At 36.1% G+C, this 24,721-nt stretch overlaps 1 protein-coding gene across 1 annotated transcript in view; it reads left to right on the top strand.

Annotated features, from left to right (window-relative positions):
* The window catches only part of LOC150075973 (uncharacterized), a 369,694-nt gene that overhangs the window by 202,922 nt on the left and 142,051 nt on the right, over positions 1–24,721 (top strand). Inside the window, exons 15-17 of the mRNA XM_090387222.1 lie at positions 4,144–4,215; positions 5,437–5,565; positions 21,438–21,563. Of these exons, the coding sequence (XP_090243348.1) occupies positions 4,144–4,215; positions 5,437–5,565; positions 21,438–21,563 (327 nt within the window). The remainder of the gene's footprint in view (positions 1–4,143; positions 4,216–5,436; positions 5,566–21,437; positions 21,564–24,721) is intronic.

Below are 24,721 nucleotides of genomic sequence, written 5' to 3'. Positions count from 1 at the left end.
TAGATTACATCCAAAACTATAGCAATAAGATCAGAAGCATATACACCTACGACTTCAAAGACCTTTTCACTAGCATATCACATGACAATCTAATTAAAGTCCTCTTAATATACTTTCAAAACCATCAAAATAATTTAAAATGCAACAAACAATACTGGTACGATCTAATCAATCTCAGTGTCAAAAATAACTACGTAATGATGGGAAACAGCATCTACTTACAGACCAGAGGGATAGCAATGGGATCTTGCTGCTCCAGCGCAATTGCCAACCTATACTTACACCACTTTGAAAATAACATCACATCCTGCAATCTCACCTGGTTGGGTGACAACCCCGCCCACAGACACACAACGGTCTACCACTGAATATGTCGGCTAGTTCACGAACACCCCCTCACCCAGTATCCAACAAACCGACATATCAACAGGTTACAAATCTTTCCTTGTGTACACTATCACAGGACCAGATTTCACTTTTATCCAAAGGACTAGATTATAATTTACCACCTCGAAAACTATCTAAAAAAACAATGCGTAATTGATATTGAATTTGGACTTTGTAATGTTCCACAAAAAGATGTATTTATTCAACAAGTTAACCAAGTAGAATAACATAAAAGAAACACGACTTCCTAAATTGAATACATATGACAGTTCAGCTTTACGAGAACTGCGGGGAAATAAGTACATTATTATACAGAGGGCAGATAAAGGAGATACAATTGTAATACTAGATAAACATGATTATATTAATAAGTTAGATTCAGTTGTGTCAGATACCTCCACTTATCATGAAGTAGGCCCGGCACTGTTTACCAATTTTGTCAGTCAATACAATAAAACGTTAACCACGTATCGAAAAAATGACTACATTACTATGGTTCAGTTAAAGGAATTGAAGTCCAGAACATACAATATTCCTGCACTTTTCGGTCAGGTAAAATTACACAAGACTGGATTTCCTATTCGACCTATTGTTTCCTACAGAAACTCAGCATTTTCATCCTTAGCCACACATGTATATAACATTATAAAACCCTTTAGACAGGTAATACAATTTGGGATTAAGAACTACGATACATTATTTAATAATCTTAAAGACTATAGACTCGGCGACAATGACAGTTTATTCTCACTAGATGTTACCTCGTTATATATGAATGTAAACGTTGAATACACATTAGATATTATTTGGGATATGTTAAATAAAAACTCAACACCGATTAATTATACGAAGCTACCTATTAAGGAAATTTTTCACTTAATTAAACTGTTAGTTGAGGCCAACTACATCACCTTTTGAGACAATGTGTACAAACAAATTTTTGGATTGCCAATGGGTTTAAGCCTGAGTGGCTTAATGTCAGAGATCTATCTCTCAACGATTGAGCATATACATTTGACACCTTTTCGACCCCATATCACATACTATCGGAGGTATTTAGACGATGTTCTAGTTATTACCGATAGTAGTACTATCCAAGACATTTTACATTCTTTTAATAATATTCATTCTAGACTCAAATTTACACTGGAAAGGGAAGATACGAATACAAAGTCATTAAACTTTCTAAATTTCACACTTACCCGGGACTATACAATAAAATACAATTTAACATCTATCGAAAACCTACAAACACCAGTATGCTTCTACATTATAATAGCTATCACCCGTTCACCTACAAAATATCGATTATCTTTAATCAATTTCTAAATGCCTATAAATATTCAATGACGGAATCTGCTTTGGACTCAGAAATACAAATATTAAGTAGCAGATTCTTAAACAGGGGTTATTCCATTACCACAATAAACCGGATTAGGGTACAGGCTAGGGATAGGATACAAAATACTACACCAATCAACAATAGTAATATCAAAAAATACTTTATTTCTGTCCCATATGTTGAACAGTGGCACAAACAGCTTAACAGATTCTTTAAAGATACCGAATTTAAAATTGTAGCTAGGCCAATACGGAAATTGCACACTATACTGAACTGGTATATAACATTTCTTGCAGTGATTGCGACTGGTCTTACCAAGGTTCGACGTGATTTTCTCTTAATATTCGTGTAAATCAACATGAAACCTCAGTTCGTGCTTCTTGTCCAGCAGCATCACAATTAGCCTTTCATGCCATTAACGAAAAACATACTTTTTTATTTAATGAGGCCAAAATACTTAACGTTCAACGTAATTATACGCGACTATTAATTGCAGAAACCGTTGAAATTAAATTACACGAGAATTCTGTTAATGTTCGGCGGCCATATTTGATCTCCGATGCGTGACCTTTACGCGCATGCGCGAAGACAAATAATCACTATTTAAGTGTCAGGTTAACCTGATTCGGTAATTTTCATTCCTGTGATCACGACATATGGTCGAAAAGCGTTGTAAGCTTCAAGAAGGAAAATCGTTTTGAATATTTTCGTTAGATTCTTTTAATTACGTTAATTTGATTTTAATTAATTTTTAATTGTTTCAAATTGATTTGAATTGTGTTAAATTGATTATTTAATTATTTATATTTTACTCTAATGTACCGGTAAGTTGTTGATTTTTTCGTTTTAATTTCTGGAGGGTATCATACGGAAGTGTTCTACGTACTATATTGAGGTAAACTCCTCTTATTATTTTACTAATATAAATACAGTAAACCCCCGCTATTCGCGGTATCTATTTTCGCGGTTTCGCGTATTTGCGAGCGCTGATTTAATATAAAATGAAACCTAAAAAAAATGTGTATTTTAAAGCGCCGTGAATATTTTTCGCCATACAAAACATGGGCGTGGCTAAAATTATCTTTCCCAGTCAAAACAGCGCTCAGTGGGTGGGGGAGAGGGGTGACAAAATCGCGAGCGTGGATGTTTCTCGCTAATCCTTGTTCAGTATGTGTTATGCGCTTGTCATGGAAGGTTTCGTCGTTTGCTTTTAATTTATATGCTTATAAATTGAATAAATTTATCAATTTATAAATTGACATGCTTACAAAAGTGATAAATCTACCGTTTTGCAGTGTTGTAAAACAGACTTTTTCGAGTGTGTTAACGGAAGAATGTGACTTTATTGTGGACAAGTTCTTTCTAACCCGTACAAAAATATGGCTACGAATAACAAGAAAAATGTGAAAATATGAAAGAAGGTGATGACATTAGCGAATAAAATTGACTTATTAGACAAAATTTCTAATGGTGACAGTGTCTTCTCAGTGGCAAAACATTATAAAATCAATGAGTCAATGGTACGATCAATCAAAAAATCGGAAGTAAAAATCCGCCGTAGTGTCCGTGAAAATGCACTAATTGCTTCAAAAATTTGCTCTGTAACTCGTTATGTTAAATTAGAAAAAATGGAAAAAGCTTTAAATCTGTGGATAGAAGACCAAACTCAAAATAAAATCCCGTTAAGTTCACTCATCAGTCGTGAAAAGACAAAACTCCTTTATCAACACTTTAGCGAAACTGGTGATAGCACTGGCGGAATAAGTTTTTTAGCTAGCAAAGGCGCTGGTTTGAAAGATTTGTTTGAAATTTCTAATAAATATTACATTTAATATTAAATTGTTTCTTATTTTCATTTCGATGCCATATGCTTGCATTTCACTATGTACTGTCTATGTATGTCGTATTATGAAGGTACATATAATACATACATAGACAAAATTTTAGACTAGTTTTTCTTATATATTCCATACTTTGGAACGGAACCCCTTTATTACTATGGGAGCCATAACTCAGTATTCGCGACATTTCTCAGGAACGTAATCCCCACGAATAGCGGGGGTTTACTGTATAATATAAATATAGGTATAAAATAAAAATATTTTTGTAATCCTTAGCAAATCTAATATTAACTAATTTTTGGGTCAGGACCCATAGGTCAGGAATCACTGAATAAGATAAATATTTGGAGAAGTAGATGAAATATAAACCTAGCAAGACATTTTATCTTGCTTTTATATTTTTAAAAGCATATATTGAATAAATATTTCTTCCTCACATTTTCTGCTATTTTATTACTAACACTAATAGCATTGAAAAATTATCTGTGTAGGTAATAAATACTATCAATTATTCACTGAACTATTTATTTAATAAATGTTTATTATTATTTTTTTTTTGGCTCTGCATTTTAGGGAGATAAAGGAGATCCTGGATATGCTGGTGTTCCTGGATTGGATGGAATTCCTGGTGTTGATGGGCAAAAGGTAGCTTATTATTATTATGTATAAGTATTGTTAGCTTTAATAGTACTATAAATTTATGTATTTGCAAATTTATTTCTAAATATAAAAATGTATATGTAATAAATTGTATAATATATACTACCCTGAATATGGTAGGTAAAAAACATAAAATGACTTTTGAAGCAGGTAACTGGATTACAATTTAGAATGGAGAGCTGAATAGGTCAGAAATAGAACATGCCTTTGACAAAAATAACTTTAAATATGAAGTAACTGAAATAACAAAGAATTCAAAGTGTTCTTTATAAATAAATATAAAGGCATTGTACTGAATAGAAACAACTGCAGATACATTGAAATGAACAGGATTCACTATTAGGCATTGATATTCCAAAATTGGTGAATCAAATGGCTTAGGGTAGGCTGGATGTTATCATAAAATTTAGAAAAATATAATGTAAATAATAAGAATAGTTAGACAATACTATTTTCTTTGTTATCCTGACCTCCTAACTGAGGTTAATTTTAAAAATGTCTTTTAATATGGTCTTAGTTTGGATCCTTTAAGCACAAGACTTGCTCCCCATTGCACCACCGGCACCTCCATAGCCAGGTGGTCAGGAGCAGCAGTGTGTAGCACACGCTTCTTGATTAGACCGAAGTTCGGGCCCGTGACCACCAAATACGGAAAATGCAGAAAGGTCAGGGAATGACCACCACATATCCCCGGAGCAATATGGCCTTAGTTGCTAATGCTCCTAAAAAAAAAAACCCAACAACAACCTCCCATTGCACATTGTGTCTTCAATGACACACACACACACACACACACACTACTGTAAATTTGGTTTAGAATGGACTTTCCATTTTAGCAAAGTACACTAAAAATACTCCTATGAACTTCAGTACAAAGTTTAGTCAGGTGACTTCCATATTTCTACTCAGCATACACATAGCAGAATCACTGGACAACCCATAACTTATATAGTATACTCAAAAATATTATCTTGTAAGTGAAGAACCTAGTGCTACTTTTCTCCATAGAATTTTAAGCTTGCCAGTTGCAGACTTTCCAAATGATGAAGTCAATTGTACTCTCTTTAGTTGAACAAGAAGAAAAGCTTTTAGATTTTCATGTGAATATAAGAAACTCTCTTAATTTGTAATTGAATAGTATGATTTATTATTGACTCATTTTTATTCAAACAAACAAACAAAGGATCTTAAATAATTTTTTATTAGGGAGAACCTGGTGAAGATGGAGCACCTGGTGAAATGGGCTCTCCCGGACCAGAAGGGCCTCCTGGATCACTAGGGCCACCTGGACCTCCTGGTCCAGCTACAGTGTTAACACCAGATGGGGAAGCTTTGGTAAATATTTGCTATATTTCTGTATTTGCTATATTCCAAGTGTATAATGCCATAGTAGAAATTATGTATTATAAAAGTGAATAATTTTCAAAGGCTTACTGAAATATTTGCAGACAGGGTTATATTAATTTAATATCATTTTTAATCAAATGCTTATAAATTATGCTTTACATAGAGCATAGTTTATAGGCAGTCAGAGTCATTATGCTAAAGTGTGTAGCCTAGATTGATTTTGAAAGATGATTGCATCATGCTGCATTTTTCTAGGGATGGCAGGTTCTTGTTCTCAGACAGTGAATTTCTACACCTTGGTCCTGTAAATATGCTGTCTCACATGTATCAAATTTCATTATATGAGCTGAAGCATTTCCCAATGAGTAGTAATTTTTAAAGGAAATTTTAAGAACATTTGGTCTGGTGTTTTCATTAATTTACTTTATTACTCTTATTTTTAATCTTATTATTAGGACCATTTTGAGAAATGGTTACTCTTTAAAAGTCTTGAAATTGGATCAGTTTAATTTTGTTTACTCTGAACAATTTATGGTACAATTTGCAAATATATTCTATTAAACAAATGGTTTAGTTTAATATGCTTAGGATAAAGAATAATAAAATCCCACAACTTGCTTCATGTTATCAGTGAAATGTGAATCATTTTATTGTACTAAATTTTATTTTAATAAATACGAATTCCGTAGAATATAATTATTTTAAAACAATTATTGTTTGTTCAAATAAGTTCTACTGCACTTTTCTAACATACAAAAGTAGTAATTTTTTAGTTTCATGGAAGTTCAACTTTAAAGTCAGTGAAAAAAAAACAACAAAAAAAAAAACTGAACAATGCCATGCTTACTACAGAAGTAAATTACTTGTACAGACAATACTGTTTTGAAAGAATATTTTATTTGTACAAAATACAGCAGCATGTAAAATTTTAATTCAGAAATTCACACATTCAGAAATAAAGTACAATTGATATAACTTATAAATTTTTAGATATAAATTTTTACCATTTTATTGACCTGAATTGGCATATTAATTTATTTTTCAGAAGTAGCTTTATATTTCTAGTTACGATAACTTAGTTTATTTTGAACTTAGATAGAGATTTTGTAGGTTATTACTTAGTATCAGTAAGGGTATTTATGTGTTGGACAGGATTTTTGTAGCTCCGGCGAACGCTAGGTTTTTAATTATATTTAGCCTTTTTATTGAATTAATTGTTATATTAAATTATTTTCTATAAGTAGCTTATAGTCCTAGTCAAGCTACTTGGTTTATTTTGAATTTAGATAGCGATTTTTAAAGATAATACAGCCAGGCCTCGCATAACACTAGTTTGATTAACGGTGTTTCAGTTACCGCTATTTGAAAAAATTATACCACTTTTCACTTTACACGATGCAAATTTCCAGTTAACGCATTTTATGCGATAGTTGAAAAAGATTTGAATCGCGCGTCGGTCGGATGGGCAATAAACAAACGTTTGCCTGCTGCCCGCCTCAGTGTGTTCCATCTGCTAATAAAATCAATGCAGACTTGCATTTAAAAATTCTAATTTTTAAATGAGCCAGATGAAAATGTTACCGTGAAGGAGATAACGGTAAAAGAACTAGACGAAATCTTTCATATCGCAGAGAACAAAAGGTGTGAGGTTCTCTGCGATATTTATTTCACCAGGACCCAGAGACGATTGTCGGCTATCGGAAATTGATTGATGAAAAGAGAAAGTCAACTGTTCAAATATTTCTGCAACAGTCATTTCTTCATTGTGTATTTTATGTCAGAGGTTCCCAAACTTTCTCGGTTCACGGCGCCCTTAGTGTCTCAGTAATTTTTTCACAGTGCACCTAGACCAAAAGAAATACCTAACAGTTCTGTTCAGTAGTTAGGTCCAAACAACTTAATAAGAAATGTTGATACTGTGAACTACCTCAAGCTAGTAGTTCGCACTGTGTCCAACAGATGTCGAGTATTGCTGTGCTTCCATCGAAAATTTAAAATATTCTGCAGTGCACAGTTTGGGAACCACTGTTTTATGCAATAAACATTTAATTCCATAATTATTTTCATTATATTTTACATTGTATACAGTTAAAAAGTTATTCAAAAGGTATTTTTAAAATTCTTTATAGACATTCCAGAAGTTCAAGGACCAATTATAATTTTTCCTATTAATTATTATATTCGATTAACTGATTTCCGTTTTGCACGATGCATTCCCAGGACAAATTAATCACGTTAATCGAGGCCAGCCTGTACTTAGTGTCTGTAGATTTTACCGTTCGTAACTTGCCGCCATGGTTATACAATACAACATATATCCTGAACTAGATAGCATAAGGTTTAACGTAAAACTACATAGCTAAACATGTAGGACTGTATTAGAAATCTATTAGCTTAGTACAGTACAGTACAGTATTATCAATTAATTAGTAAAATTTATTTTTATTAAATTTCATTGTTAATTAAATTGTACTTAAACGGAATCATGACCTAGACTAGAGCAGCAAAGCAACGCTCACAGATTATCCAGAGTGCTGTGGTTGTGGCTCAGGGGAGAACTGAAGGGGGCAATTCTCCAATGCATCACACAGTCTAAAAAAAATGCACGAAATGTGAAATGTTTGCCTATCTGTCTAGAACAGGACATGATCTAGCCAAGGAGGATGTCTTTGTGTGTGTGCTAGGTGCAGAGACTATGAGGAAATTAGACGCCAACTCGGCATTCTGATCAGTGTCTATGAGAGTTTGAGGTGTAGGGTAGATGCCCTCGGGGAAATTAATAAGAGGGACCTATCAAGCTCTCAAATGCCCAACTCAATGCCAGAGCTAATTCCTGTGCATCAGGTAACACAGCAGCAATCTCCAAGGTAGATGTGCTGGTCCCACAGGAACTAATTATTGTTGGTGAATCTATTGTCAGGGAGATGGAGAATATATTATGCAAAAAGGATAGTGGAACAGGACCAGGGTATGTCTGTCAGGGGCAAAAGGTGATGACATTGTAGAGCAGATATCATTTTTTAAGGGCACAAAAGATTATATTGTTTTACACGTTGGCACTAACAACCTTAAGAGTAAGAGATCTACAGATTTAATTAACAAGTACAGGTCAATGTTGAAAAAAACTCATGAGTTAGGGTTGAATTTGAAAGTGTCTGCAATTCTGCCCAGACACGATAGCAAGGAGTATATGGTGAGAGCCTTTTCAGTCAATTCGGCCCTGGAGAAATTGTGCAAGATTCATGGGGTAGAATTTTTGTCAGCATGCTCTGTGCTTGCTAACAGGAGAGACTGCTTCTATAGGGACGGGATACACTTAAATAGAAAGGGTGCAAGAATATTTGCTGATGCTATCGAGGCAGTGGTAGGTGGGTCGAAAAACTGCTAGCTTGGGGGAATTCACAGACTGAAAGATTAACAGTAGCCACAGGCAGAGACGAAAGTGATTCTTGCACTGCTTCTATTGTAACAAGCAGCAGCCTAGAGAGCAAGTTGCTGGGGACTTCAAGAGCTGCTGGGAGTCGTCATGGAACAAATAAATACATGGACTGTGTTAGAGTAACTAAGAGTAAGAACACGTGCATGTATACTTGCATGTACACCAATGCTGGAAGCATAGTAAATAAATTTGATCAATTTGAAGCGCTGATCAAGGCATCAAAGGCAGATATTGTTGGGATATCAGAGACATGGTGTCACACAGATATAAGCAGCTCAGAATTGGAATTTGGGGAGTACAATGTGTACAGAAAGGATAGACAGGATAGGAAGGGAGGAGTTGTTATGCTGTTAGTTAAGAAACACATAACATCTAAGGAACTGCATCCAGTTTACATGGGTGGACAGTGCAATGTTGAGTCAGTTTGGTGTGACATAAATACTGGAAAAAGGAAAATGAGAGGAGTGTGTTATAGGCCTAATCACTCTGATGAGTACAATGAACAATTGTGCAGAGAACTAAGAGTGGGTCAGTAAATCTTGTAATGGGGGATTTTGACTTTCCAGATGACTGGAACTTGTGAGTTCGTCACTCACACGCTAGCAGGACATTTGTGGAGTTACTAGAGTACAGTAAACCCCCGCTATTCGCGGGGGTTACGTTCCTGAGAAATTCCGCGAATACCGAAAACGCAAATACTCAATTATGGCTCCCATAGTAATAAAGGGGTTCCGTTCCAAAGTATGAAATATATAAGAAAAACTAGCCTTAAAATTTTGTCTATGTATGTATTTATCTATATATGTATGTACCTTCATAATATGACTATGTACATAGACAGTACATAGTGAAATGCAAGCATAAGGCATTGAAATGAAAATAAGAAACAATTTAATATTAAATGTAATATTTATTAGAAATTTCAAACAAATCTTTCAATCCAGCGCCTTTGCTATAGCTAAAAAACTTATCCCGCCAGTTCCGCTAAAGTGTTGATAAAGGTGTTTTGCCTTTTCACGAATGATGAGTGAACTTAAGGGAATTTTATTTTGAGTTCGGGAATATTTCCTCTCAGGAAATATTTTAAGTTGGTACACAGCTCTGTTCATCGGTTTGCGAGACGGAAAATTTCTGGTTTACTCATTGAAGCAGTAGTCGCCGCACAAAGAGCATGCATCGATATACGAACTGTGAGCTGGCAGACATGCACCTAGTGTATGGATTAGCAGAGGTCCCACACGGTGTACTCCCCCATGCGGCACAACATCGCTTCGCAATAAATGTGTGGGCAGGTATGGTCGGTGACTGCTTAGTCGGCCCATATCTGTTACTATCCCGCATGAATTCTGCTAAATATCAGATCTTTTTTGAACAAGTTCTACCATGGTTACTTGACGATGTTCCAGCAAATATGAGACGCAACATTTGGTTTCAACATGACAGGGCACCTGCCCATTATGGAAGGTGCGTTCGTGACCGTTTGAACAGGTGTTTTGGGCGTCGATGGATTGGCCGTGGTGGACCCGTTGTCTGGCCCCCGTGCTCACCTGATTTATCGAGCTTTGATTTCTTTCTGCGGGGCCCTCAAATCTATCATGTATGAATCGCCTGTGAAGACGGAAATGGATCTCGGGGTGAGACTCGTCTGCGCTGCTGCTACTCTCAAAGAAACTGCAGGTGTGTTCGACTGTGTCTGCCAATTCATGCTGCGTTGGTGTCACGCATGCATCGCATCTCATGGTGGAACCTTCGAGCATTTGTTCTAACATCATGAAATGCATCCATCTCGTACTCCATTGTTAATATTATGTCAAATAAATGTTTGCCACTAATTACTGTCTTGTGTCATTTCTGCTACTACTTTTCCATGACGTTTCTGGTTATGGGTTCTTATGCGATTCATATTCCTTTAGATGTTACTTACCTCCCCTAAGTGTTTGTACCAATATTTTTGAGACACCCTGTATATGCATTTTTAACTGCAGCACAGACATTATCAAATGCAATAGTTGTTTCTTTATCAACGTTATCGCAGGCCAACACATTCTCTATTCCTCATTATAGTTTCAGCAGTATAAATGACAGACTAGCAATGTGAACACTTGAATTGACTAACTGCATTTTGGGCATCTTTTTAGATGGCAGTGTGTGCTTCTTCACTTTCACTGTCACTGGTAACAAAAACATCATCATTTTTCTTTGTGCTTAGCAGCTTTTCTGGTGTTGTGTAGTTGTGGTAAAAACTACATCATATACCTTCACAAACTCATCAAATCCGCCAACAAAATCCATATGCTCCTTCAAATTCCTCCATTCCTCAATGTTGCTATCACATTTGTCTGCTGGACCATGTTTTTGATTATATTACTTCCAAAGCCACTCTTTCTGAAGCAGTTGATTATTACACTTGATGGAATACTGTCCCAAGCAATAACAGGATTACTGATAGCATCCAAGTCCAGTTTAGCTGCAAATTGTTCCCTCCCTCCCACCCTCCCACTTTTGTTGAGGATCAAGTACCTTTAGCATTAGCATTAGCAAGAGCACATGATGCAAGAAAGCAAGCTTATATAGCATCAGCCAAAAAAAAAAAAAAAAAAAACACACACCCCCTTCTCATTTCACCCACCCATCCACTCACTCACTCCAAATGTTTGTTTAGTTCTGCCTTGAATGCCTATCGGGCTAGCCGGGTGGGTGAAGTGCCTGCCTAGTAACCCAAAAGTCGCGGGTTCGAATCCCCCTTCGGGCTTGGATCAAAGTACTGTAAAAAAAAGCCTTCGGAGGTGCATTATGGCCACAGAAGCCGATGCGCCAACAACTACCATAAAAAATAAAAAAAAAGTTCTGCCTTGAATCTCTTTAAGCTATCAACTTCTACAATGACAGATGGAAGTTTGTTCCAGCAATCGACCACCCTCTGGCTAAAGGCAAACTTCTGCAAATGTATCCTACAACTGTCTTTCCACAATTTGAATTTATGCCCTCTCAGGTGATTATTCTGAGCAAGAGGAAAAATTCCATCAGCATTGAGCATGCTCAAACCATTCAAGGCTTTATACGCCTCACTCAGATCACCTTGCAGGTGCCTAGTCTCCAGACTTTGTAATTTGCAAAACTTAAGCCTTTCTTCGTAAGAGCAACCCTTTGTTCCATTCACTAATCTTATTGTCCTTCTCTGTACTTGTTCCAACTGCTTTCCATCCTTCTTAAAATGAAGCCTCCAGACTTGTATACAGTACTCAAGGTGTGGCCTGACCATTGCCTTATACAAGGAGATAATCACCTCCTTATCCCTTCTAGAAAAATTCCTGTATATCATTGACAAGACACCATGAACTACTCTCGCAGACTGTCTGCACTGCTCAGAAAACTTCATATCTGCCTGCACAATTACCCCCAGGTCCTTTTCACTCTCTACCACCCTGAGTGTAGTACCACATAGTTGATACGTTACTCTGGGGTTACTGCTTCCCATATGCAGTACTTTACATTTGTCAATGTTAAACTTCAGTTGTCACCTCTCAGCCCATCTGCTCGACTTTTCTAGATCCTGTTGCAGCAGTGTACTGTCATTAGTGTCATTAACAACCCTGCCGACCTTCGTATCGTCTGCAAACTTGGACATTTAACCATTAAACCTTATCAGGCAGGCTCTATATGCTCTCTTGTGGTTACAAATAATGCCTTGATCCAGTGGCTGCATAAAACTGGTGGTAATGGGAGGTTAAAAACAACAGCTGTATATTTGTTAACTTAAGTGTCTCGGCACTTAAGTTAACCAATCTAGAATCATTAAAATGTTCCTTTTTTCTGAAGCCATTCTTCAGTCCACTTTTGATAACCAAGACTGAAAAATTTTGACCAAGCACTTCTAATACCTTCATAATCACAGGGAAGTTGGTTTTCTTCTTTAAATCATCTTGGCTTGGAAAACTTACCAATCACAAGGGATCATAGTTTTGTATTGCCATTCGAATTTCAGCATAAGAGCTTAATTTTCCACTATGACAAGACTCTCCTCAAACAGCAAATGTTTTGTTTGGTAGCAAATTATAAAATAAAGCTGGCTTGTCAAGATTAAAAATAATCCTTTGCCTCATATTTTTAAAGACTGGACCGTACATAACACAGCCAGTCTGTATCCTTATTTTTTGTCGACTAATCCAGACTCGCCGCAAACATTTCACAAAACCAAGTTATTATTGTCTTTAAATCTTTGGAGCCAGCCACTGCTGCTTTTGAAGTCATGTTTCTTGCAAAATCGGACCTGATATTGGCAAATTAGATGCATGCATTTGTTGGTACCACTCGAAACGTTTTGTTTCACACTCCTTGTGTTTTGAACCAGGAATTCACTTTCTGTTTTTTATCCCTGCTCAAAGTCACACACTTCAAGTTTTTTTTTGGTTTTTCTCTATTGTAGATAAAGTAGGTAAAGGCATGTTGTATTCCTTTACAATGTCCGTTTTGCTAAGTTCAATCCTATCAGCCACTTGTATAATTTTCTGTTTAATTTCCAGGCTTAATTCTGTCAGTTTACATTTTGTAACCATAACACTACCAGATCAGATTTAATATGTACAAACTTTAAATTAATTTAATGACACAAGTTCCAAAAAAGACATCAGCTCACATAAAATGGCACAAAAAATAGATTACTGTATGCTGTAGCAAAAGGCTCTTTGAACTGGCGTAACAATTACAACCGACCTTGATCCCATGGAGAGCAAGGGAGTATATGTAAACAACTTAGAAAAACTGTTTTTATTCTTTTTTTTAAATTTAACATCTCATCTTTAACAATGATGTTTTTCAGAGTGCACTTATGTTGTATAATCAGACAGCTGTGCCAAGATTTGTGTTAAACATACAAAATAACAATATTTATTTCTCATGGGGTGAAAACGAACTTTGTAATACATATTAACTGAATTTTGTAATATCCTTGCACAGGGGAATGGTATGTGCTTCATATAAACGAGTACAAGCAACCCCTGTATAACACGGTACTTCTACAATACAGTTTAGCTCTTAACACGTTTGATAAATTGCGGCAATCCTCGCACAACATGGTACTTATATAACATGGTTTCACTCTAACACGGTTAGATACTTTTCGTAAATCTCGCATAACAGTATTTTTGAGCTTTTGTGCGGGGAAAACCATGCTATGTTGGATGTAATTTTTCAACATTTCCACTTTTTTTGAATCCCTGCTATTGACTCGCTAGTCAAAAAAAAAAATAATAAATATTGAGAAATCCCTGTATTTTATTTTGTTGGGAAATTCCCGTGTTATGTTCAATGCTATCGAACTTGTGCTTGTTGAACTTGTGGAAAAATCTAGATATCAAAGTTTTATTAATATTGGATAGCACACCAGGCCATCCAAAGGATTTAAGTCATCCAAACGTTAAAGTTACGTTCTTACCACCACAGTTGTACTAGGTTAATACAACTTCTTTCATTCAGCCATTAGATCAATGCATTATATCCACCTTTGAAACTCATTACATCAGAAAATCGTTACAATGGATTTTGGAAAAAAATTGATTCCAAATATATTGAAGTAATGGAGGCATGGAAACATTTCTCAATTGTATATGTATCAGAATCATAGCTTTATTGCTGAAAGAAGTAAAACCGTCAACGTTAAATGCTTGTTGAAAAATGTATGGCCACAGTCAGTTCATTCAGGAAATATGGTCGAACCGGCAGAAAACGGAATCGGTGTGATAGTAGAACTTACTATGTCGGTAGAAGGGGAAGGTTTTGATGATATGACTACTGAAGCCTTCGTGGGTAGCACAGTTGATAGAATGGTCCTCCACTCCACACCAAGTGGAAAAGACCTGAGTTCAAATCCCGTCAATGATAGGAGGAATTTTTATGGGTATTTTTCACAATGTTTCTGAGTTTGTCGGGTGAGGGTAGCATGGCTTTTTCTCCCAGAAACTCGGCTTTTTCGTCTAGCAAAACAGAAAATCGACCTCGGGACATGCAATTTATAGACAATATATGCAGAGTAACATGGCCATAGTCGCTGATGCTCCTAAAAAAATAAAAAAAGATGTGATTACTGAAGGCATTCAAGAATTATGATAGCACAGATGAAAATTCTAAACTTCCAAATTTTACTCTAAAAAGCATACAGAAAGGCATCAAGTTAGCAGAGAAATTAGAATCTTATTTTTTTAATGCAGATTCTTGAATGAAAGGAGCCCAAAGTTCAAAAGGGAGCTTCAAAAATGCTTAGTTCCGTATGATGTAATTCACAAAGATTTATCAAGCAAAAGCAAACAAACCCAGATTACTAATTTTTTAGAGAGCAGATGATACACAAAATCTAGAATGGTGTATTTTTGTTAGTTTTGTTAACATTTTGTTAATGAAATAGTGAATTTTTGGAATGTAACCCCCCCTTTTTATACTTTTTCTGAGTCCTGTATAACACGGTTTTGCACAACACACGACATTTTATAGAAACCTAACTACCATGTTATATGAGGATTACCTGTACTTTGTATAGACTGAGTTTGTATTAACGAGATTTTACTGTATAATCGTAAGTGATGAACCAGTACTAACTGGTAGTGAGTACAAAGCATTAAAACAACTGAAATCGGGTAGGAATATCATGTTATGGTAATCAAAGTAGATAAAGGTAATAATTCCGATATTAAATAAAGCAGATTATATTACATTATATATAACCTCATTACGCACAGAAAAATATACCAAAAAATTTAAAAAACAAAATATACTGCTGATAGTGAGAAATTATGATGGTTATAAATTATCAGTGATACAGAAACCTACAGTAGCATAAACTAGTCTGCAATCACATCACAAGTTGAATTAGGCAAAGTAAATCACATTATGAGAAGACTCCTGCAAAGAAAAGTAGCAAAGCCTTCTTTACTTATGTAAACACTAGACAGAAAGGAGTGAATCACATTAGTCTGCTAGACATGAATGGTTTAACTGTAGACGATCCTGCTCAGGTTACTGAAAAACTGAATAGATTGCATATACATTTACACATCAGATTTAGAGATAGGGATTCTGTAAGCATATTACAGAAAACTAAATGATTTTCTGATAAGTGAAAAAGAAATTGTTGAAATTGAATGCAAATAAAGCACCTGGGGCAGATGGGATCTATCCAGTTATATTCAGAGAGGCAGCAAACCTTTAGCCATAATTATGAGAGCATCTTTGGATTCAAGGAAGGGCCCTATGGACTGAAGATGTGCAAATGTATCCCCAATTCACAAAGGGTATCAAAGGATTAAGTGAGTAATTTCTGACTTCTGTTCCAGGGAAAATAATGGAGTCACTGGATAAAGAAATAATGCAGGACCATCTAGACAGGAATGTATTTATACTGCAGTTACAGCATGGATTTGTTGAGAGGCGATCTTCTCTGACTGATCTGATTGGATACTGTGATGCAGCAAAAAAGGGACTGGATGCAAAAAATAATTTTGATATCATAAAGTTAGGTTTCAGACATGCTTTTGATACTGTTTCACATAAAAAGTGCTGTACAAATTGGGGCAGTGTGGCATTAGGAGTAAGAAAGAGACTTCTATGGATAAAGGGATGGTTGAGTGGAAGAAGATAGTTATCAGTGGGCATTGATCCCCTTGGACTAAGGTTGTTAGTGGTGACCCCTAGGGTTCACTGTTGAGCCCATTATTTTCAGTATTTATTAAAGATTTTGATGAAGGCATATCAGGCTTAATATCCTAGTTTGCAGATGATATAGTGGTTGGCAGGGTGATTAATGACAGTAATCAGGATATGCTAGCAAGGTAAAAAAAATTAGAGAGATGTGTTGAAAAGTGGCAATTGAAGTTTAACACTGACAAGTGCAAGATGCTGCATATATAATAGCAATAATCCCAGAATAATATACAAACTGTGTGGTAAAGCACTTGAGGGTAGTGGAGAATGAAAATCACACTGGGATAATTGTGCAGTTAGATATGAAGTTGTCTGAACCGTGCAGACAGGCTTGCTGGACAACCCACATTGTTAAAACCCATTAATCAAGATAATGGTTAGGCCACATCTTGAATACTGCATACAGGTCTGGAATCCTCATTTTAGGGAGAATGTGGATCTGTTGAAATGGGTACAGAGGAGAGCAACAAAATTAGTGAGAACAAATGGGTACGTACCAAAAAAAGGCTCCAGTTCTGAAAATCGCAGTATCTGGAGACGGTACTTGCAAGGAGATGTGATTGAGGTGTTTAAGCCTTTGAATGGGTCGAGTAAGCTAAATGCTTATGGCATCCTTCCTCTTGCTTAGATGATGCACACACATGAGGGGACATAAATTTAAATTGATAAAGAGTGGTTGCAGGATAGCTGTGCAGAAATTTTCTTTCAGCCAACAAGTTTCATGCCAGAGGTGTATTCAACTCTGGCAGTAAGCTAGATAATCTTGTAATAACTGAGAGTAAAGTGGAGGAGAAATTGTTGAAGATAAACACAACAAAAGCACCTGGGGTGGATGGGATCTATCCAGTTATATAAAAGGAGGCAGCAAAGAAAGTAAGCAAACCCTTAGCCATAATTATGAGAGCTTCCTTGGACTCAGTGGAGGTACCCATAGACTGGAGATGTGCAAATGTGACCCCAATTCACAAAGGAGGATCAAAGGCTGACACAAGTAATTATACACCTGTGAGTTTAACTTCTGTTCCAGGAAAGTTAATGGAGCCACTGGCTAAAGAAGCACTGCAGGATTATCTAGACAAGACTTCAGTTATAGCTCGGACACAGCATGGTTTTGTTAAGGGGAAGTCTTGCCTGACCAGTTTGATTGGATACTATGATGCAATCACAAAAGAACTGAATGCAGGGAATAACTTTGATATTATATACTTGGATCTTAGAAAGGCTTTTGATACTGTTGCACATGGAAGACTGCTGCACAAATTGGAGCAGTGTGGCATTGGAGGCAAATTGCTGCTATGGATAAAGGGGTGGTTGAGGGGGAGAAGACAGAGAGTGGTAATCAATGGACACTGCTCATCGTGGATTAATGTTATTAGTGGAGTCCCTCAGGGTTCAGTGTTGGGTCCATTATTGTTTTCTGTATTTATAAATAATATTGATGATGGTATATCAAGCTTAATGTCGAAGTTTGCAGACGATACAAAGGTTGGCAGGGTTGTTAAGGACACTAACTGACGCTATGCTGCTGCTGCAATGGGATCTGGAAAGGTTGAGCAGATGGGCTGAGAGGTGGCAAATGAAGTTTAACATTGACAAATGTAAAGTAGTACACATGGGAAACAGCAACCCCAGAGCAACGTATCAACTCTGTGGTACTACAGTGACAGTGGTGGAGAATTAAAAGGACCTGGGGGTAATTGTGCAGGCAGATATGAAGTTCTCTGAACAGTGCAGACAGGCTTCAAGAGTAGCTCATGGTGTCTTGTCAGTGATATACAGGAATTGTTCTAGCAGGGATAAGGAGGTGATTATTCCCTTGTATAAGGCAATGGTCAGGCCACACCTTGAGTACTATATACATGTTTGGAGGCCTCATTTCAAGAACGATGTAGAGCTGCTGGAACGAGTACAGAGAAGAGCAACAAGATTAGTGAATGGAACAAAGGGTTGCTCTTATGAAGAAAGGCTTAAATTTTGCAAATTACAGTGTCTGGGGACTAGACACCAGCGAGGTGATCTGATAGAGGTGTATAAAGCCTTGACTGGTTTGAGTATGCTCAGTGCTGATGGGATTCTTCCTCTTGCTCAGAATAATCACCTGAGAGGGCATAAATTCAAATTGAGGAAAGACAGATGTAGGATAGATGTGCAGAAATTTGCCTTTAGCCAGCGGGTAGTTGTTGGTGGAACAGATTTCCATCCCTTGTTGTGGAAGTTGATAGCCTAAATAAATTTAAAGTTCAGCTGGACAGGTATTTCGAATGAATGGAGGGGTGAAGTGGAAGTTTTTTTTTTTTTTTTTGCTGATGGTGCATAAGCTTGCTTTCTTGCATCATATGCCTCTACTAATGCTAATGCTAAAGTAGTGGATTGGTAGAACAGACTTTCATCTGGTGTTTTGAATGTGTGTAGTTTGAATAAATGAAGGAGGAACAAAGAAAATTATTAGTTGGGTTGAATAGGTAATGTGGGAAGTGTGGGTTTTTTTTTTTTTTTTTTTAGTTTTTCGCTGATACTATATAAGTTTGCTTTCTTGCATCATTTACCACTGTGAATGCCAAAACTCAAGTATGTATTCTTTCTGGAAATATCAAAATTTATAGATAATAACCCTGTAAATATTTGGCAGAAAATGTAGCTTCAGGAAAATTTTGGCACAGTGGGTAGTTAAAATTGTAATAATAATTCATCAGGTTAATAGTCTAAATATGTTTAAAAATAACCACATTATGATTAGCATAATCAAGCAAGAATATTTTAATAATAACTTAACTATGGATAGGAAGACATTGAAAACGTTTAATATAATTCCAGTGATGGAAGCAATGAAATTACAGTTACATGAACATGCATTCCAATGCTCTAACACAAGGAGCATTCAACTTTTGTTTTGGCCAGGAGCCAAAACAGATACAATGCTGAAGGTCATGCCATAAGAACGATTCCTTACCACTAGTTATGCATTTTTCAAAATATGATTTAATAATTAAATATGAAAATCCAGAAATTATTGCATGATACTAATAATATTCTTATTATACGGTTATAATAGTATTGTTAAATGTTAAATGTTATTATACTGATGTACTATTATTTTCAAAAGTAAATGTGAAACTATAATTTGTGACATTAGGTTTAAACTTGAGAGTGGAGGTAGGCTACATTGCTGCAGAAAGCACAATGTGAAGAAATTATCAGTAGGTTAGATATTCCTGCCTTAACACTTTAAATAATTTCAAAATAATTTGGAAGATTCATCAAAAGGAAAGTTTAGGAAGCTATGCATATGGGAGGGATGTTAAAATAATTATGAATTTATTTGAATTACAGTTTCAAGAATGTAGGTGAAAATATCTTTTTTGTAATTTATTTTTTAATTTTTGTTTTTTTAAAATATATATATTATTTAATTTTTGTTGTTTTAAAATATATTATTTAATTTTAAATTTTATTATATTTTATTTATTTATTATTATTTTATTTATTTTTTTTTGAGGAGGTGGAAATTCCACTTCCAAGTACATTTGGACAGTGATGTTAATAAAATTAAATATAACTTGTTTTTAGATGTCAGGGTTTAGGATGTTAAAACCAGCCAAAAAATTAAGATTGTTTTAACATAGGCACCTCCATAACCAGGTGGGCAGGAGCAGCAGTGCATAGCACATGCTTCTTGATTAGACGGGGTTCGAGCCTGTGAGCCACCAAATACGGAGGATGCGGAAAGGTCAGGGAATGACCACCGTATATCCCCGGAGCAATACAATATGGCCTTAGTTGCTAATGCTCCTTAAAAAAAACCAAATAACAATGTTTTAACATATCCTCATTTGAAGAGAAGCTGTTTCTCTGATTATTAGAAAATAATGTTATTTACAAAAGAAGTAGGAGGTTTTAAATCAGAATAAGCCTCCCTTATGATGCTTTGTCTGCTTGTAATCTTAGTCATTTAATGGTCAGTTGCTCTTTTATGTCATGAGTCATCTTTTACAATGGTTTGATATCCAGTTCATTGTGGTGAGTTGCACATGAGAACAAGAAACCTGCAGAGGTTTCATAATGTTATAGATCATTGTCATGGTTTAGTTAATACTGATAATTATCATGGAGTTCTATAATGTCTTAATTAGCAATTTAACTCTGATCTCCTCACTAATTTCCCTTTTATTTTTTCATGGTCCTATAGTTATACAGTCACTTTCAGCCCTCACTGTATTAGTATTATAAGACTCCCAGTAAGCCCTGTACTACCCCAGCTATTTCCAAAGTTGCTATAACTCTACAGGATAATATAGAGTAGTGCAAGAAAACTTGGAAATTTAATGCCACATTTCATAGATGATGATTATTACTAGGGACAGTGACATATTTATAAATAAATTAGGTAAAAAATTAATCCATATTTTGGAATATGGATAAATGTGAAAGTTGTGAGGGAGCAAAAAATGAAGTGGTGGATAAATAATAGAAACCTAGTGAATAGCCAGAAAAAAAAAAAAAAAAAAAAAGGTAAAAAATATAAAAGTGTACAAGAAATCTTATACTTAGATGTGATTATTACTTTAACACAAAAAATTCACTTATTTATGGTATGTGAGACTGGTTATCTACAATTAATCTCAGAATTCTTAAAGAAATTTATGCAAATGTGTATCCATAATTTGTAATGTTGTACTTATAAAAGCATATTATTAATTGTTTTCTAATTTAGTAACTCACTTTCTGATAGAGTGCTAAAGGAGAAAAGGGAGATAGGGGTAAAAGAGGTAAAAGAGGAAGGCCTGGACCCCCAGGTCCTCCTGGCTCTCCTGGAAAACCTGGACCAATTGGAGAAATTGGATTTCCTGGATTTCCAGTAAGTGTTTATTACAATCACTTTGAACTTATTTGCTTTATTTAAATCAGTCTGTTCATTTTTTTGTTAATTATTATTGCTCTGTCATAACCCTTGTTAGAAACAGCATATAATTTACAGTTTTCGATAGTTCTTATGCCTTTACCCAAACCAGTGTGGTTCATATATTCTTTGAGAATGGAAAACATTATTTATGTTATGGTATAACAAGTATGATGATTTTCAGCAATCTAAATTCACAGCCTCATGATTGGTTTCATAAAATTAGACAATCTGGCCATATATTTCATATTTTTATTTGCTAATTTTTAATAATTATTCTACAGCTTACAAGGTCCATGTTAGAGGTAAAGCTTTTAAATAGTTTGTTTGGCATATTATGCTAAGGGGGAAAAAAAAATGCTGATGGTATAGTAGTAGTAGTAGTGGTGGCATGTGATGCAAGAAAACAAGTGTACGAGCTCATGCAGCATCAGCCAAAAAAAAAAAAAAAATTACAAAACAATCCCCTCTAAATGTTTGTCCAGTTCCTCCTTAAATTTATTTAACCTTTAATTAAATTTATTTAAATTTATTTACCACCACGACAGATGGAAGTTTGTTCCAGCAATTAACGACCCGCTGGCTAAAGGCAAATTTCCACACATCTATTCTCCATGTCTTTCCACAATTTTAATTTATGCCCCCTTAGGTTCGTAATCTGAACAAGTGGAAGAATCCCATCAGAATTCAGCATGCTCAACCCATTCAAGGTCTTATACACCGCAATCAGATCACCTTGCAGGTGCCTAGTCTCCAGCCGCTGCAGTTTGCAGAACTTAAGCCTCTCTTGGTAAGAGGATCCCTTCATTCCCCTCACCAATCTTGCTGCCCTTCTCTGTACATGCTCAAGCAAATCTACATCCTTCCTAAAATGAGGCTTTCAGACCTGTGTGCAGTACTCAAGGCGTGGTCTGACCATTGCCTTATACAGAGGGACAGTCACCTCCTTTTCCCTGCTAGCAAAATTCCTATATATCATTGACAACACCTCATGACCTGCCTTGGCAGCCTGTCTGCATTGCTCAGAAAACTTCATATCTGACTGCACAATTACTTCCAGGTCTTTTTCATTTTTTACCACCTTAAGTGTAGTACCACATAGTTGGTATGTTTCTGTGTGGTTATTTCTACCCATATGCAGTACTTTGCATTTGTCAATGTTAAACTTCAGTTGCTACTTCTCAGCCCATCTGCCCAAATTTTCTAGATCCTGTTGCAGTAACATACTGCCATTACTGTCATTAACAACCCTGCCAACCTTTGTATCATCTGCAAACTTCGACACTAAGCCTGATATACCTTCATCAATATCATTGATAAATTACTGTATACAAAACAACAGTGGACCCAACACCGAACCCTGTGGGACTCCACTAATAACATTAACATTAGTCCACGAAGAGCAGCACCCATTGATTACCACCCTCTGTCTTCTCCCACTCAACCATCTTTTTATCCATTGTAGCAACTTGCCCTTCTGCCATTCTGCTCTAATTTGTACAGTAGTCTACCATGCGCAACAGTGCCAAAAGCTTTCCTGAAATCCAAGTATATGATATCAAAATTATTTTTTGCATCCAGTTCCTTTGTACAGAATTTAAAAACTGTCTGAGGTCACTGTAGTCACCTTTACCCCTGATGGTAATTATATCTTTAAGTAAATCCCACATCAGTACACTGTGATCACTGCCACCTAGTGGTTCTTTTATCTGCAAATTCCTAACATGAATGATCAGTGCTGATAACCAGATCAAGAGTATTACCCTCTCTGGTTGCCTTTCGAACATGCTGCTGCAGAAAACAATCATCCAATAAATCCACAAAAGTCTTTACTAGTGTGTGAATGACCAACCCACAAGTTCCAGTCAATATCTGGGAAGTTAAAATTACCCATTATAAGACATTCTGATTTACTAACCCACTATGTTTCTCTGTACAATTGTTCATTGTACTCATGCGAGTCATTAGGCCTATAACATACTCCTACTCTTATTTTTACTTTTGCAGTGCTTATGTCACACGAAACTGACTCAACAGTGCACTGTTCATCTATATCAACTGGATGCACTTCTTTTGATTTTACGTTTTTCTTAATTAACAGCATAACACCTCCTCCTTTCCTACCCTGTCTATCCTTTCTGTACACATTGTACTATCCAAATTCCAGTTCTGCATTGCTTACATATGTGTGACACCACGTCTCTGCTATCCTAACAATTCCACGTCTCTGCTATCCCAACAATTCCACCTTTGATGTCTGGACCAACACTTCAAATTCATCAATTTTATTTACTATACTTCTAGCATTGGCATAACTCCAGGGGCTCACATCAGGTGAGTATTTGCTTGCCACACCCAGGGTCCTGAGGTGGATATCATCATTCTTCTTTTTCTTGTTGATTTCCCCCCTCCCTCTCTCTCAGGGTAACTTAGGAATTTTTTTTGGCTGGTGCAGCATAAGCCTCAGGCTTCCTTGCACCATATAGCTAATAATAATAATAAAAAATAATAACAACATGCAAGTATACATGTACCTATTCTTATTCTTAGTTACCCTAACACATCCCATATATCCACCTGTTTCACGATAACTGCCATCAGTCCCTGAAACCCCCAACATCCCTCACTCCAGGCTGCTGCTTATTCTAATAGAAGTAGTGTTAGAATCACCTTCACCTCTACCTGTGGCTACTTTTAACCGTTTAGTCTGTGAATCCCTCGAAGCTAGCAATTTTCAGACCCACCTAACACTGCCTCGATAGCTTCAGCAAATATTCTTGTAGAAGCAGTCTCTCCTGTTAACAAGCACAGACCAGGCTGAAAAAAAATTCTACCCCTTGAGCCTTGCACATTTCCTCCAGGGCCGAAGTGATTGACAAGGCTCTCATAATGTACTCCCTACTATCGTGTCTGGGTAGAATTGCAGACACTTTCAAATTTAACCCTAAGTCACGTCTTTTTTTTTTGCAACATCGACCTGTACTTGTCAAGTAAATCTGCAAATCTCCTACTCTTAATGTCATTGGCCCCTCGACGTGGGCACCTGTACGTGGTGAGGGGACCTCCCAGTGACGCTGCTGGACTTCCAGATTAGCATCACTGGGATCCAATGCCCA

Source organism: Mastigoproctus giganteus, chromosome 13 (assembly GCF_048544385.1).
Source record: "Mastigoproctus giganteus isolate SK-2022 chromosome 13, ASM4854438v1, whole genome shotgun sequence".
In the NCBI taxonomy this organism is placed as follows: domain Eukaryota; kingdom Metazoa; phylum Arthropoda; class Arachnida; order Uropygi; family Thelyphonidae; genus Mastigoproctus; species Mastigoproctus giganteus.
The sequence above is the reverse complement of the archived record's forward strand: the minus strand, read 5'-3'. Positions and strand labels throughout refer to the sequence as shown.